Source organism: Pogona vitticeps, chromosome 1 (assembly GCF_051106095.1).
Source record: "Pogona vitticeps strain Pit_001003342236 chromosome 1, PviZW2.1, whole genome shotgun sequence".
NCBI lineage: Eukaryota > Metazoa > Chordata > Lepidosauria > Squamata > Agamidae > Pogona > Pogona vitticeps.
The window spans coordinates 204,015,982-204,028,956 of NC_135783.1; the positions used below are offsets into that span (position 1 = coordinate 204,015,982).

The following is a 12,975-nucleotide window of genomic DNA, read 5'->3' on the forward strand; positions in this document are numbered from 1 at the left end:
GCAGAGGTGGGGAATGTGTGGTCTTCCAGCTGAATCTGGACTACAAGTTTAACCAGTCCACCCAACACTACCAAAGGCTAAAGATGAAAGAAGTGATGTAAAACAGGACTTGAGGTCTCATCTCTGCTCTAGCATTTATGAATGCTATTTTGCGCTGAACAGAAAAATTAAATTAGACCAACTTAATTATTAAAAAATCCAAAGAATAATACTTCCAGAGATCTGTATAAGTAAGATTTCAGTACAAATCTTTGACTTTCTAAAGATCTTGCACAGTACAGTGGGGTCTCTACTTAAGAACGTCCCTACTTAAGAACAATTCCACTTAAGAACAGCTCCATTTGCTAAATTTTGCTTCTACTTGAGAACAAAAATCCAGATAAGAACAGGAAAAAAAAAAACTTTCCTGCTCTTTTTTTAACCTTAGGTCATCTTAGGTTAAAAAAAAGTTCTCCCCCTAGTGGTAGAGTACGTATTAACCAGCTTTGCATTAGTTCCTATGGGAACTAATGCTTCAATGTACGAACGCACCTCTACATAAAAAAACAGCCAGAATGGATTAATTGGTTTTCAGTCCATTGCTTCAAAATTAGCTTCGTCAGAAGTGCTTTTAACACTGTTCCCTGACCTAAAGGGAAAAAAAGAAAAAAACCTCCCTCTAGTGGTAGAAGGCGGAATAGCAGCTTCCCATTAGTTTCTATGGACGGAAAAGAGCAGATACGGATTAAATGGTTTTCAATGCATTCCTATGGGAAATGCAGATTCTACATAAGAACTTTTCCACTTGAGAACCACCTTCCAATACGGATTAAGTTCTTAAGTAGAGACCCCACTGTAATTACACATCCTGAACTTTGTTAAAATCAGGGGTTTTTAAACTCTTTTCTCCAAATTTAAAATATCAGTTGAAGAGTTAAACACAACTGCTGGGGAAAAAATAGCAGAAAATACACACACACACACACACACAAAATTACATGTTAATTATAAACATACACACTGTGGCCTATGAACTGCTAACTTGTTCTTTGGTTACTTCTTTGGTGCATGGAGGCTCTTATCAACATTTCAGCTTCATCTAAATCTCAAAAATTTTGTTCAAAGTCGTGATCATCCAAGCCCAAGATCTCTCTTGAAGAAGATCTCTCTGACATTTAAAGTCCCAAGTACACTAATCTCTTCTCATAAAGCAAGAGAGAGTGGATACTGTTGAAGTCCAACAGTCTTAGCCATGATGAGCAAATGTTGAAGATAATGGGGGTTAGCATACGGCATCAAGAGGGCCACAGAGTGTCCACTGCATGTAACTCTTGCACTGATTTGGAAGTAGGAACTGCATTTTCAGAAATAAAGGGCATCGTTTAGTGCCGTACTAGTAAGCAGATGGGAAAAGCTTGTGTTTAATTACTGACAAAATACTACCACATATAGATAGGGATTGCCCAGGTAACAAATGCCTTTCTCCTCAGCATCCTCTCCCACAGAGTGCAGCCAAACTCGCTTCCTGGTTTATTGGAGAGTTGGCGGGGATGAAATGAGTAGGATGGAGATCAGAGCAATGATGGCAGAGGACTCTGATTGCATCCAATCAGACAGGTAAAGAGCCTAGCCTCTTTTCTGCACAGCCACTTAGAAGGGACAGCCTGCTGCGAAGAAACTGCATGGAACTTTGTGACGTTATTCAGATGTGCTCTGACTTTGATTCTGCAGTTGATGCAGGTCCAGTGAATGTAACTATAACTCTGTCTGCCCAATGCAAACAGGTAAGTTTCAGTCTCTACAGCCTAAGGATGTAGATAAGAATTTTGGAGAGGCAAGCGATCCCCTTCCTGGCTCATAAAAGTAGCTGAGGGATATTGACCAAATGCCTAAGGACAGTGGTGAATGCTTCCTTGTAATAGAACTAGGTTTGAACATGTCCAGAAGAGACATTAGTAAGGCTACTACGTACTACTGCAGTTGAAAGAGCCTGCTTGAATCCCACCATACTAAATAACTATCAGCCAATATGGTTTCAGGACCAGCGATGAGACAAAAATAGCTTTTGGCTCTCTTGTGGACAACCAACACTGGGAAGGAGACAAAGGAGTGTGTTCTTGCTGGCTCTGCAGGACCACTTCGTGGCTTGATACCATTGACCACATTCTGTTTTCAATCCTAAGAAAGTCTGAGAGGCACTATTTTGCACCGGCTCTGGTCCCCACCAGAGGCATGAATTCAGAAAACAGTGCTGGGAAGACTCTTGTTCAAAACTACTCCACTGCTTTCCGAGCTCCCTCAGGACTCTGATCTGTCCCACATGCTATTCAGCATATACATAAAGCCTCTCAGAAAGATTATCTGGAGCTTTGGCCTTCAATGTCTCCAGTACGCGGATATCATTAAACTTTCTCTTTTCCACCCAAGATCAAGAAAAGTGTTTCATCTTGTGGCCTCTTTGGTAGAAGGTCCTCTGGGCAATGATTAAAAAGCAAAAAATAAATTTAACTTTTATAGAAAACATGAAGCTGGTTTGAACTGTCATGAGCACTGCCACAGTGCTTGAGGTAAGCAAAAAAGAAACAAATTAAAATTTTAAAATTAAGATGAATGAATTATTTCCAAACTCTATTTCTGATACAAGGCTAAGTCCATACTAAGACCAGATTCTAACAGAACTTCAAAGCATTTCAGAATATTTTGGTGACAGATATCCATGTCTCTTTATATTGAAAAAGACAGACAGTGGGAGGCCGTCATGGAACAGGATTCTAAAATATTTTTACAACGAGGGCTGATAATAATGAGTAACCTTGGAGGCGGGACTTTGTTACAGAAAGATCTTTAGAAAGAAAAGCAGAGGTTTGGGACCATTCTTACTTTCAACAGCCTATTTTCCAAGGAAGTGGTGAGAATGCTGATACTGTTTCTGAGGCTATGCAGAGTGCTCCCGAGGGAACTTTGATGAAACAGCGGCCTCTTGTGACCAAACCTGATAGCACAGCTAATTCAGCAATACAGGTATTCAGGGGTGAAGGCACTGATCAATTTAGCCCAGGACAGATATTGGAGCCTGTGTTAGCTAATCACCAAAACGTCTTCTCGAATTCACTGGGAGAAACTAATGTGGTGAAACATTTTATTACAGTCAATGATGGTTTGACTGCTGTTTCTGTTCCTATGGACCTAGAAGGGACTAAGGGCAATTTAGTGTATGGAACTGTTGAAAGTCTTATTTCACAAGGAGTGATTGAACCATGTAGAACAGCTGTGTTCAATACTATTTCAATTTGTCAAGGCGAACAGGATGCTAATCCTAAAGTGGAATTGGATTTTAGCCAGTTAAATAAGTTCACGGAGACTGAAACAATCCCTACAATCAATGTTGAGACGTTGGTAGTAATTGTTGCAAACGCTGAATACATTTCTGTGATTGGAATAAAAGGAGGGCTTTATCAGATTTTAATTAAAGAGGAACATCGCCCTTATACATCATTTACTTGCCCTCAGGGAATTTACCAACTCAGAAAACTAGCACCTGGAATGAAAAATACCTATGTTACTTTTCAGAAATTGGTTGAGGAATTGTTTGGTGATTTATATTACGTGATTGGCTATGTAGACAACCTTGTAATTTACAGCCCTGATCCAATGTTACATGTAAAACATATAAAAACGGTACTTTGCAGATTGAGGAGCGCAGGATCGAAAGTGCAAATGGATCATTGTGTTTGGTTTGAGGGGAAGGTGTCCTATTTAAAATATTTGAGAGAATATTTTAAAGAATGCAACCAGTCTTTTGAGTGTTTAAAGATGTTACTTATAACAGAACCAATCTTGCAATCAGCTAATTTTGCTAAAACCATGATCATTCAAACTGCTTTTTCAGAACGTGGTTTGAGCGCGATTTTGCTTCAACCAGATGACACTAATTTTTTACACCCCTTAGCTTATGTGGCCAGAAAGTTGAAGGAAAAAGAGAGGAAGTATAACTCCCAGGAGGGAAATGCATATTCAATTTTGTGGGCTCTTCATGTTTTCAGAATATATGGATGTACACAGAAAGTGGTTATTCAAGCAGACAAAAATGCTTTGACATTCTTAGAGAAGCAGAGACATCGAAGCCCAAGATTAATACAGTGGTATTTCAGATTGCAAAAATATAATTTTGATGTTTAACATCTACCTGGAAAGGAGGCCTTGATTGCTCACTGTTTATCTCGAATGTTTAGTGCAGATGCAAGGGGAGAAAATGGCTAGAATTGATAAAGCTCTGATGTTTAATTTTCTTGGTATTCTGTATGACAATGTTCCTGAGCATACATAGAGTGTTTTATCCATTATTACTTCATATCAGTATATTGGTTTGACAAGTTATTATGATGTTAACCCTGGTTTCACTATTTTACTGTTGGATGACTAGAGTATTATCTGAGCATATGCAGAGTGATGTATTTGATTAAGTATGCTAACATGTTTGTTCTTCTGTTTTTCAGACTAGTAGAAGTGTCTAAGGCAAATTTCTCTCATGTATGGTAAATACTGTAATTATAATAGTTCTCATGTATCAATTGTTTTGCTATTTTAGAATCATATTTGAAATGTATTACTTTATGTTCCAGTTAATATCTTTCTCTATTTTGTTACTGCTTAATTATGACATCTCATCTTATTCAGTTATCAAAATTAAAACTTAAATTGTTTGAGAATTTTGTTAATCTTCCGGGGGCTTGTGATGAGATGGGTTTTTGAGTTAAAATCTTTTAAGGCATATGGGTTTTGTAATTAAGAAATGAGCCAGAGAGGTTCCATCTTGTTTCTTTGTATAAAGTATCTTTGATATGCTGACAAGTTGTTTTCTAGGCGAGCAGAGAGAATGTTATTCTGAAAGCCTGAGAAAGGACTCGGTGTGATTAGATAGATGGGAATTGTTGTGACTCTTTGATAAACCACAGAAAACCCAAATAACATCTGGTGCGTATGGGAAGGAAGTCATGTGATGTAACAGGACTGTTTGCCTAGTAACGAACTCTGATTGGATGACATCGTGGGAAGGTGCGATGAGCCCTTGCCAGTTACTCTTGAAAAAGGAACTTTTTGCCTATGGACATTGTCTTTCCAAGACCGACCTTTCAGTCATTCGTGACCTACTCTTCAGCCATTTGGGACTCACCCTAATGTCTTTCGAGACGGACTGGTGGCCTACCTACATAGACTGGTTCCTATGCTTTGCTGGATTACTTTTGGACTTATGGGATTTTTCCTAAGGACTGTGCATGGACTATTTTCTATGGACTGTTACCTATGGAATATTCTTTATGAACTTTATGGACTCCTTTTCTTGGAATACTCCATATGGACTATGCTCTTGTAATTTTGTAAGGACTATGGTATATTTACTGGATTTTTCTTTTCTAAGGACTATGGGACATATAATGGATTTTTACTTTTGTTTAGGGGTTTTTATTCTATAGTATCACTGAGGACTATAGCCTTTTTATAACCTACTTGGATTATTTTGTTTTTACTAATGATTTCCTGGACGGGAACTGTTTTTATTCTTTTTAATGGCTTTTTGTGTTTTTATAAGGTTTTTGAACACTTTTCTATTTTTCATGTTTTCTTTGCCTGACTACATCTTTGTAACTAAACAGCACAATGCTAATTTATTTGTTTTGGTTTAATTTGGCTTTGATACTTAGTAACATGCTTTTTCTTTAATAAAATAAAGATTATAAAACTCATTTGGTTTCCTGAACAGTACACTTGCCATAGGGTCATCTGAGAGTGCTGCCTCGGCCTAGCTTACTTAGAGTCCTGTCAGTGGTGCAAGTTAAGTCTAAGGACTACAAAGCCCACTTGACCTTTTCACAATAATATCTGAGAGTACCAGGGTGTTCTTATGTGGGCAGACCTGCGAGAAGGAGTGTTGTATCAAGGCTAGCTGAGATTGGACTCACTCAGCCCATTTTAGCATGTGCAAACTCCTGATTGCTCTCTGTCCAGGCTTACACGTGTGTTTTCGAACCCGTGTTTGCCGACAAACATTCATAAGAATGAAAATATTTGGCTGAAAGAAGAAAGGCGGCAGCGGGTTTATCTTATCAGTCTGACTGAAAAGCGAAACCAAAGCTTCTTCAAGTGACTGTTTTATTCAAAAGGAAACTGATCGATGGGATCTATGGTATGAATGGCAGCAGTTACCAGACAGTGTTGGAGTAACATACAATAAAACTAAAATTAAATAAGATAAAAGCAGGAGGGTAATCAAACGGTGAAAAAGCAAAAAGTTGATTTGTATTTGTAATATGAATTAATTGGATGATGGTATATTTTATGTTCTCCTATCCCCTAAAACCTTTTTCCCTTTTCCCTATTCCCCCCTTATTTTCTGTACTCTCCATCCCTGTTCTTAAATAAATACTTAAAAAAGAAAAAAAGAAAAAAAAGAAAAAATAATGAGTAACCTTGATTTTATTTATATTCTTGATACACAGCTAGAATTCCGAGGAAAGATACAGTAAGAAGACAAGATAGGAACACAGTGGAGCGAAAAGGGGGAAATGGAAGCAGCAGAATTCAAAAAGCAACCATGTTGCAGAAATAGGATTCCTTACATTGTCTAAAACTCTTTAACTCTGCAACGTTATGTACCTCTCTACTCAGAAGTATATACCACTGAGTTCTGCTGGATATACTTTCAGGTATATATGCAGAAGATTACAGACTGATATTCCTCCTTCTCTACATCAGTGTGATGCTATCAACAAAATGACCACATATGATTAAAATTTCAGCCATGTTATTGATTCCACTTCAGATTTATTTCCTCACGCTTTTGTTCCCCAAACTGTACTGAATGGCTAAACTTTTCTCAGAATTCAAATTATCAGATTACCTTTCCTCCAAAAAAAAAACCTCCCCACTTTGCAGTTTCTTAAAACAACTGCTTCTTTCCCATCTGCCAACAATTACATCCGCACCCACTCAACAGACACACACCTAAAGCCTCATTTGAATAAGATTCTAGCCTTCCTCTCCAAACTCAACAGCACAGCAACTAAAGCAACCTGCGTTCAACATTTCACTTCAGATCTACCCTTTCTTCCCAGCCCTTACACATCCTACACTTTCATCATTATTTTCAATTCAAAATGTTCATCCGCCTTCTTGCTAGGAAATGCCAATCCTTTTCATTAAGCAACAAAAAGACCGTAATTAATGGCTGCTAATGATATAAATATGTTTTAGCAAGAATCATAAAGGAGAACAAAATACAAAATCATTCTTCTGTTTTGTTCCTATTCAAAGCACAAAAGCTTCTTTTTACCTATTAGAAGCAGTTAAAACATTTGTACTCAGTACCAAAATATCTGGATAGACAATTGCTGTAAATAACACTGCTTTATGAAATTATATGGGTCTTAGATCTGCTACAGCACACAAAAAATATGAAATGTAAAGGACAGATTTTTTCCCTTGCAGGTACCTCACTGCCTGCCCGTGGACCAGTTCCTTAATTCCTAATGGATTTCTGTTTCTCCTCATCAGTCCCTCCTGGCATATGAACATACATGTCCATTTGTCATATGAGAACATTATGGGGGACATACATATATTTTCCATAAACGGGAGCAAGCATGCCTGCACCATGCACCCGAAAGAGTGGTACAAGCTTATGCTTCTGGCCTGAATACAGAAGAAAAGTTCCACAGAGTCCTAGATAATGGAATCATGTACAGAGCTCCCATTCCTAGATATAGCTTGGGGGCCCTAGTGCCTATAACTGCACATGCACGTATGTGGAAAAGGAGATCTCTTAAGCTCTCTAGGAATCCATCCACATCCAGACACAATGCTTGCTTAGAGAAGGACAATATCCAGATCCTCAACAATCTATCTTCCTGCTTATATCAACTACATTGTAGCTACACCTATAAAATCTTACAGGTTTCAGATTTTAAGGCACCTTTTCACATATGGAATTGTATAAATTCTGAAAGTCTATTCAGTGTTTATTCAAAATTCAGCTTACACCTCAGCATATTATAAGGATACAGACACAATTACTACATGACAAGCAAGGCAGCAATTTTATTAATTTATTCACTTCGAGAAAGGATTCTGTTAGTTAATTTCTCAGTCTTGGTTATTAAAGATAGCAAAATATAATTACCAAAATCTTACTGGTGTTTGTGGAGGCACTGGATAAGTTGTTGAGGCTAACTAGTGGAGTGCCAGGCATGTACTGGTCATGGGTCTGGTCAGGCACCTCAGCAACTAGGGGCAAAAATTATGTAACCCTTCTGTGAACACCACAAAGATGTGGACCGAACTATCCAACAATGATTTGCCACATACCTTTGCTGGTGCTGCTTAGTTTCACTCTCTTGCGCTTTCCCACACCTTGACTACCATCCTGGTCCTCCTGAGAGAGGGGAAGAGTTTGAGAGTGGATAAATGTCTTAATGTCAGAGACCTCATGCCCTGTAACTCTGATTTTGAAAGAACAATAATACGGGAACTTAAAGCCCTGAAAACCTTTGATTACTGAAGTATGTTGTTATAAAGACAGTTTCAAAACTGTGACATTATGAACAATATATTCATCATTAGAAAATATTTTACTATCCCTATTCAAGTTTGCTTCTGCTTCTAAAATAATCTTTATAAGCCAATAGTTTAAACAAATGGATGTTTCTTATCCTTGAGGGGATGTGATTCTACAGAAATTGTCTTCAAAGCCCTCCTGTGGTTAACAATTAAAACAGAAAGGCATAAACTGTGAGGCTAAATCTTCTAATCAATACAAAGGCTAGATTCAAATTCTCACATTTATCTTCTCATGTTTTACATTCAGTTATCTCCAAACCAAAGATTATTTAAAACTGTTACATTTTAGATGCACTGAATTAGAATCCTCTGCATTTAGCAAGGACCATGATATCAGTTTAATTATAAAGTGACTGTAAAACATTTCCAAGTTTTAAAAAAAATCCCAAAGCATTTTCTAGCAGCTAATTTTTTATTCAGCCAAAAATTCACACAAGAACTTACTGATGTGGTTATCATAGGACATTTATATAATTCTCTCCTAGCTTCCCACGTTCCCTTTATGGAAACCATATATATATATAGTATAGCTACCCTTTACTGTCCTGGTGAATTTTAAAGTTAGAAATGAAGCTATAGTTAATCCATCAAACCTATGTCCTAAGATGGAGCTTCTTGGCAACAGTAAACTTGCCCAAGGGAGGCAACTCTGAACGGTCAACATCACAGCAGAAAGCGTGAACTGACGCGTACTTTGCAAATGGGGTCAAGGATGCTGCAACTGTCTCTTCCATAGACCAAGGCCTCTTGTTTGTTTGTTTGTTTGTTTGTTTGCATTTCCCCTCTAAGGGATGCAGGGCAGCTCACAACAATTAAAACTGTACAATAAAAAGCTTAAAATACTATACTAAACTATGTATTTTTTTTAAAAAAACAAGTAAACATTAACTAAGATTAAAAGCAAATTTACAACCATTTTAAAATACCCAAATTTCATAAATAGAACATTCTCTGCCCCCCCCCCTTTACTGCTTAAAAGCCTGCCTGAAAAGGTCGGTCTTCACCTAATGACAGACATCTCATGTGATATGCATCTTTATATATAATAGCTGCATTACAGATATACAGTGATGCAGAGGCAAATGAGGGCAAAGATAGATGAAATATATCCATATTTTAAGAAAATAAGAAGATGGCTTTGTTTCACTTTTCTACATGTGTATAAGCAGAGGCACAAGATTTTGAAACAAGGCACTGACATACGTACAAAAGGTAAACGACTGAAGAATTTACTGGTATCTCAAAGTACCAGTTGCGTTTCTTTCAGATTATTTGTCCAGAAACCTTGAGCTAGGTGTGTAAAATACTAATTCACAGCTTCTGGATAAGATTACAATTGTGTTATTTCAGACCTGAAGTCTGATCTCTAATAGCCATGTGGTTTTGGAGGACTAATAGGCTTGTATATAATACGTATATTACATCTGTTACACACGTAAGTTATTTGATCATTTATGTGCACTTAAATATTGCAAAGCCAAAATGAGATTTGGTCATTCCATCATATAAGCCACTATAAGATTCATTGCATGTACCTCTCCCTTAAGCACACATGCTTACTTCTAACGCTTTCAGCTATCTGTCTTGCACTAAAGTGAGAGTGTGCCTCTCTTTCCAAAAATCACAAATAGTAGCTCAGGTTGCCTGCAGCTGACAGTAACCCAGGCTGCCCCTACATTAAACTCCCTCCCAGAATGCCTCACTTTGTACATACTTGTCTAATGTCTCACCTTACATATAGTACACAGGACATATACAAGGCAAAGTTTAGTTGCTGAGGTATTTCTCAAGAGTGAGTAAAATATGAAAGAAATTGTACAAAGACAAGGTGTCCACTGAACATCTGTCTCATTAATTTAGAAAAATTATTTCAATAAAATTGTTTCTCTTTCTTTTTAAATACTGTGAAAAGCATTGCATCAGTACTTCAAAAAATATCAGCTTAAAAACAGCAGTGCTAAATTCTGCAGTTTAGATGACCTAACTAGTAAACTGTTGCACGCATAAACAAATATGTATTTGGTTGTTGTGGGTTTTTCGGGCTCTTTGGCCGTATTCTGAAGGTTGTTCTTCGTAACATTTCGCCGGTCTCTGTGGCCGGCATCTTCAGAAGACAGCACTCTGTGCTCAAATATGTATTTGTCCTTCTGTACTACAGGAAATGCTCTGCAGGTATTGTAATATTTGCAACTATAAATGAAAACCTCTTTGTGGAAGCTTGCAAGTTATTCATTCCCTGAAGCTGAACTAAAATCAGAGGTGTTCCCAGTGATCTGATTTATAACCCTCAAGCAGCAGTAACACTTTAAAAAGCACTCCAGTCAGGCAACATTTGCAGCCACCTAACAAGCCAATGTTTAGCTGCTGAAGTCTCTCTCCAGGGTGAGCAAAATAACAATAGAAAGCACCTGTCTACATGCTGTTCCATGTAAAAAGACGACAAGTATGGTAGGTTTGAAAAAGAAGGCAGGATGAATTATATGACAAAACATGCCCACATCATAAAAGTAAGGGAAAGGAGGCAGTAAAGTTATTGATTTACTGAGATACCCAGTGTCTTTACAATATACTGGAGCAAGATAATACAGCCTCATTCTTTGATGGACTAATATGGATTCATATGTATTTGCTTGGTTAAGATGAACTATAAACTCTTGTAGACCACTGACGCAGCAATATAATCCAGACATATTTTGAAAGATTGCTAAACACGACACATTCTTTTACAGTAACTGTCATGATTTTATTAAAATAATTTCTCTATGACATAGTCTGTTCTTTATCATAATAATCCCTTTCCTTGATAAACAGTAGGAAAATAGCACTTGGCCATATAAGTGTACCGAAAACCAGCAGACCATCTTGGTGCAATTTAAATACGTGGTGCTTTGCTGCTGATTTATATAGAAAGGGTATGAGTACATGTTCTGGTCCAGCAGCCAATAGTCCCTTTGCAGACTAGAACTAGAAGTAGCATGAAACTTTTCCCTTCCTCCCTTATTTGCTTCTCTCTCTTTTTTTTAACTAGACAGATTAACTATTTACAGGCAACAAGGTGTCAGGACAAAGTTTACCCAACAATGATCCTGCCACTGTTCTGCAAACTCTTGGGCTGAGAAAACTAAACATCTCTGAAGTGGGTCCTTTATTTTAAGCACTCTCTGCCTTTGCCCTAGGTTTTATCACATCACTGCATTGTTCAAATTTTTAAAGACAGAATTAGGCTGTGGTCCTATATTTATTTAGCTAGAAATAAGCTCTTCCAAAACTTAATGGGACCTATTTCTGAGTAAATATACTTAGGATCCCATTAGCAGTAAATATTCTTTTCTGCAAATTCTTAGTAGAGGTATGTACAGGGGAGTGTACTCATTATTGCCATAACTAGTTCAGCCATACAAGAGTAATAAACAGAGGCAAAACATTTCAGCACAATACTGTAGTAATGAACTACTGTCCTTCTAGCATGTGTTATCTACAATACAATTCCCAGAGCTACTAAAACTAATTTGATGAAAACAAAATTAGCACCAACTCTCCTACTTGGAGGAAAGTTGACAAGGACTAGCTCTGCAAGTACTGTACTGTATATGAAAAGCAACTTCAGTGTAACAAATTTCAATCTTGAAACAACTAATCTATTTGTTAGCAAAGATGAACAAGATGAGGTTTTAGAGTTGTTTGTTTTTTACACAAAAGTACATTTTATCTTAGTTCTAAAGAAGTCTCACCTCATCTGAAGAGTCACCTTGCCCTGAAGCTGGTGTAGCACCTGCAAAACCTTGTGAAATTAAAAATTAAAATATCCTTTACTATTCACACATAACTGGAGAAAGGTTTAAATTTGAGAGTTTTAGTTTTAAAAACAAAGCCCACGTATTTTCTTTCACGTAAACTCTGGGTTAATCATTCATGCAAAGACTGTGTTAAACCTAACATTGCTGGAAACAGAGATTTAGCAGGGAAATACTACATCTTTAATGTGATACGTGTGATTTTTGTACGGCACCTAGAAAATCAGAGGGAGCAGACTTCCAACTGGTGAAGTCAAATTCCATTTTTTTACTAGACTTATGAAGGTTACCAACTGGAGCCAAATGAAATTAATAGTAGGAGGCAGAGGCAGACACAACATGGTGACTGAGGACAGTGAAATCTACAACCTAAAGGATCTCATGAAAGATATACTGTACTGTCTGAAATCCAACAGCATAATGATATCAGCTGTGGTGGGGTTTTTAAAAATTAAACCCTTCTGATTCCCCTCTGAAGTTCCTGAGGTTTCTTTGGGATCCTTTGTATCGTGGCCACAGGATGGGGGCAGAGGGAAGAAGTCTTCAATTTCTGAAAATCACCAGTGCTAGTAATAGCAAGTTATGTCAG

The 12,975-nt window shown here is 37.4% G+C and overlaps 1 protein-coding gene across 4 annotated transcripts in view; it reads right to left on the minus strand.

Annotated features, from left to right (window-relative positions):
* The window catches only part of UBR3 (ubiquitin protein ligase E3 component n-recognin 3), a 129,316-nt gene that overhangs the window by 91,378 nt on the left and 24,963 nt on the right, over positions 1–12,975 (minus strand). For all 4 annotated transcript variants that reach the window (XM_072981561.2, XM_072981571.2, XM_072981565.2 and 1 more), the window contains exons 5-6: positions 12,324–12,373; positions 8,341–8,407 (exon numbers count right to left, since the gene is read on the minus strand). In XM_072981561.2, coding sequence (XP_072837662.2) covers positions 8,341–8,407; positions 12,324–12,373 — 117 coding nt within the window. The remainder of the gene's footprint in view (positions 1–8,340; positions 8,408–12,323; positions 12,374–12,975) is intronic.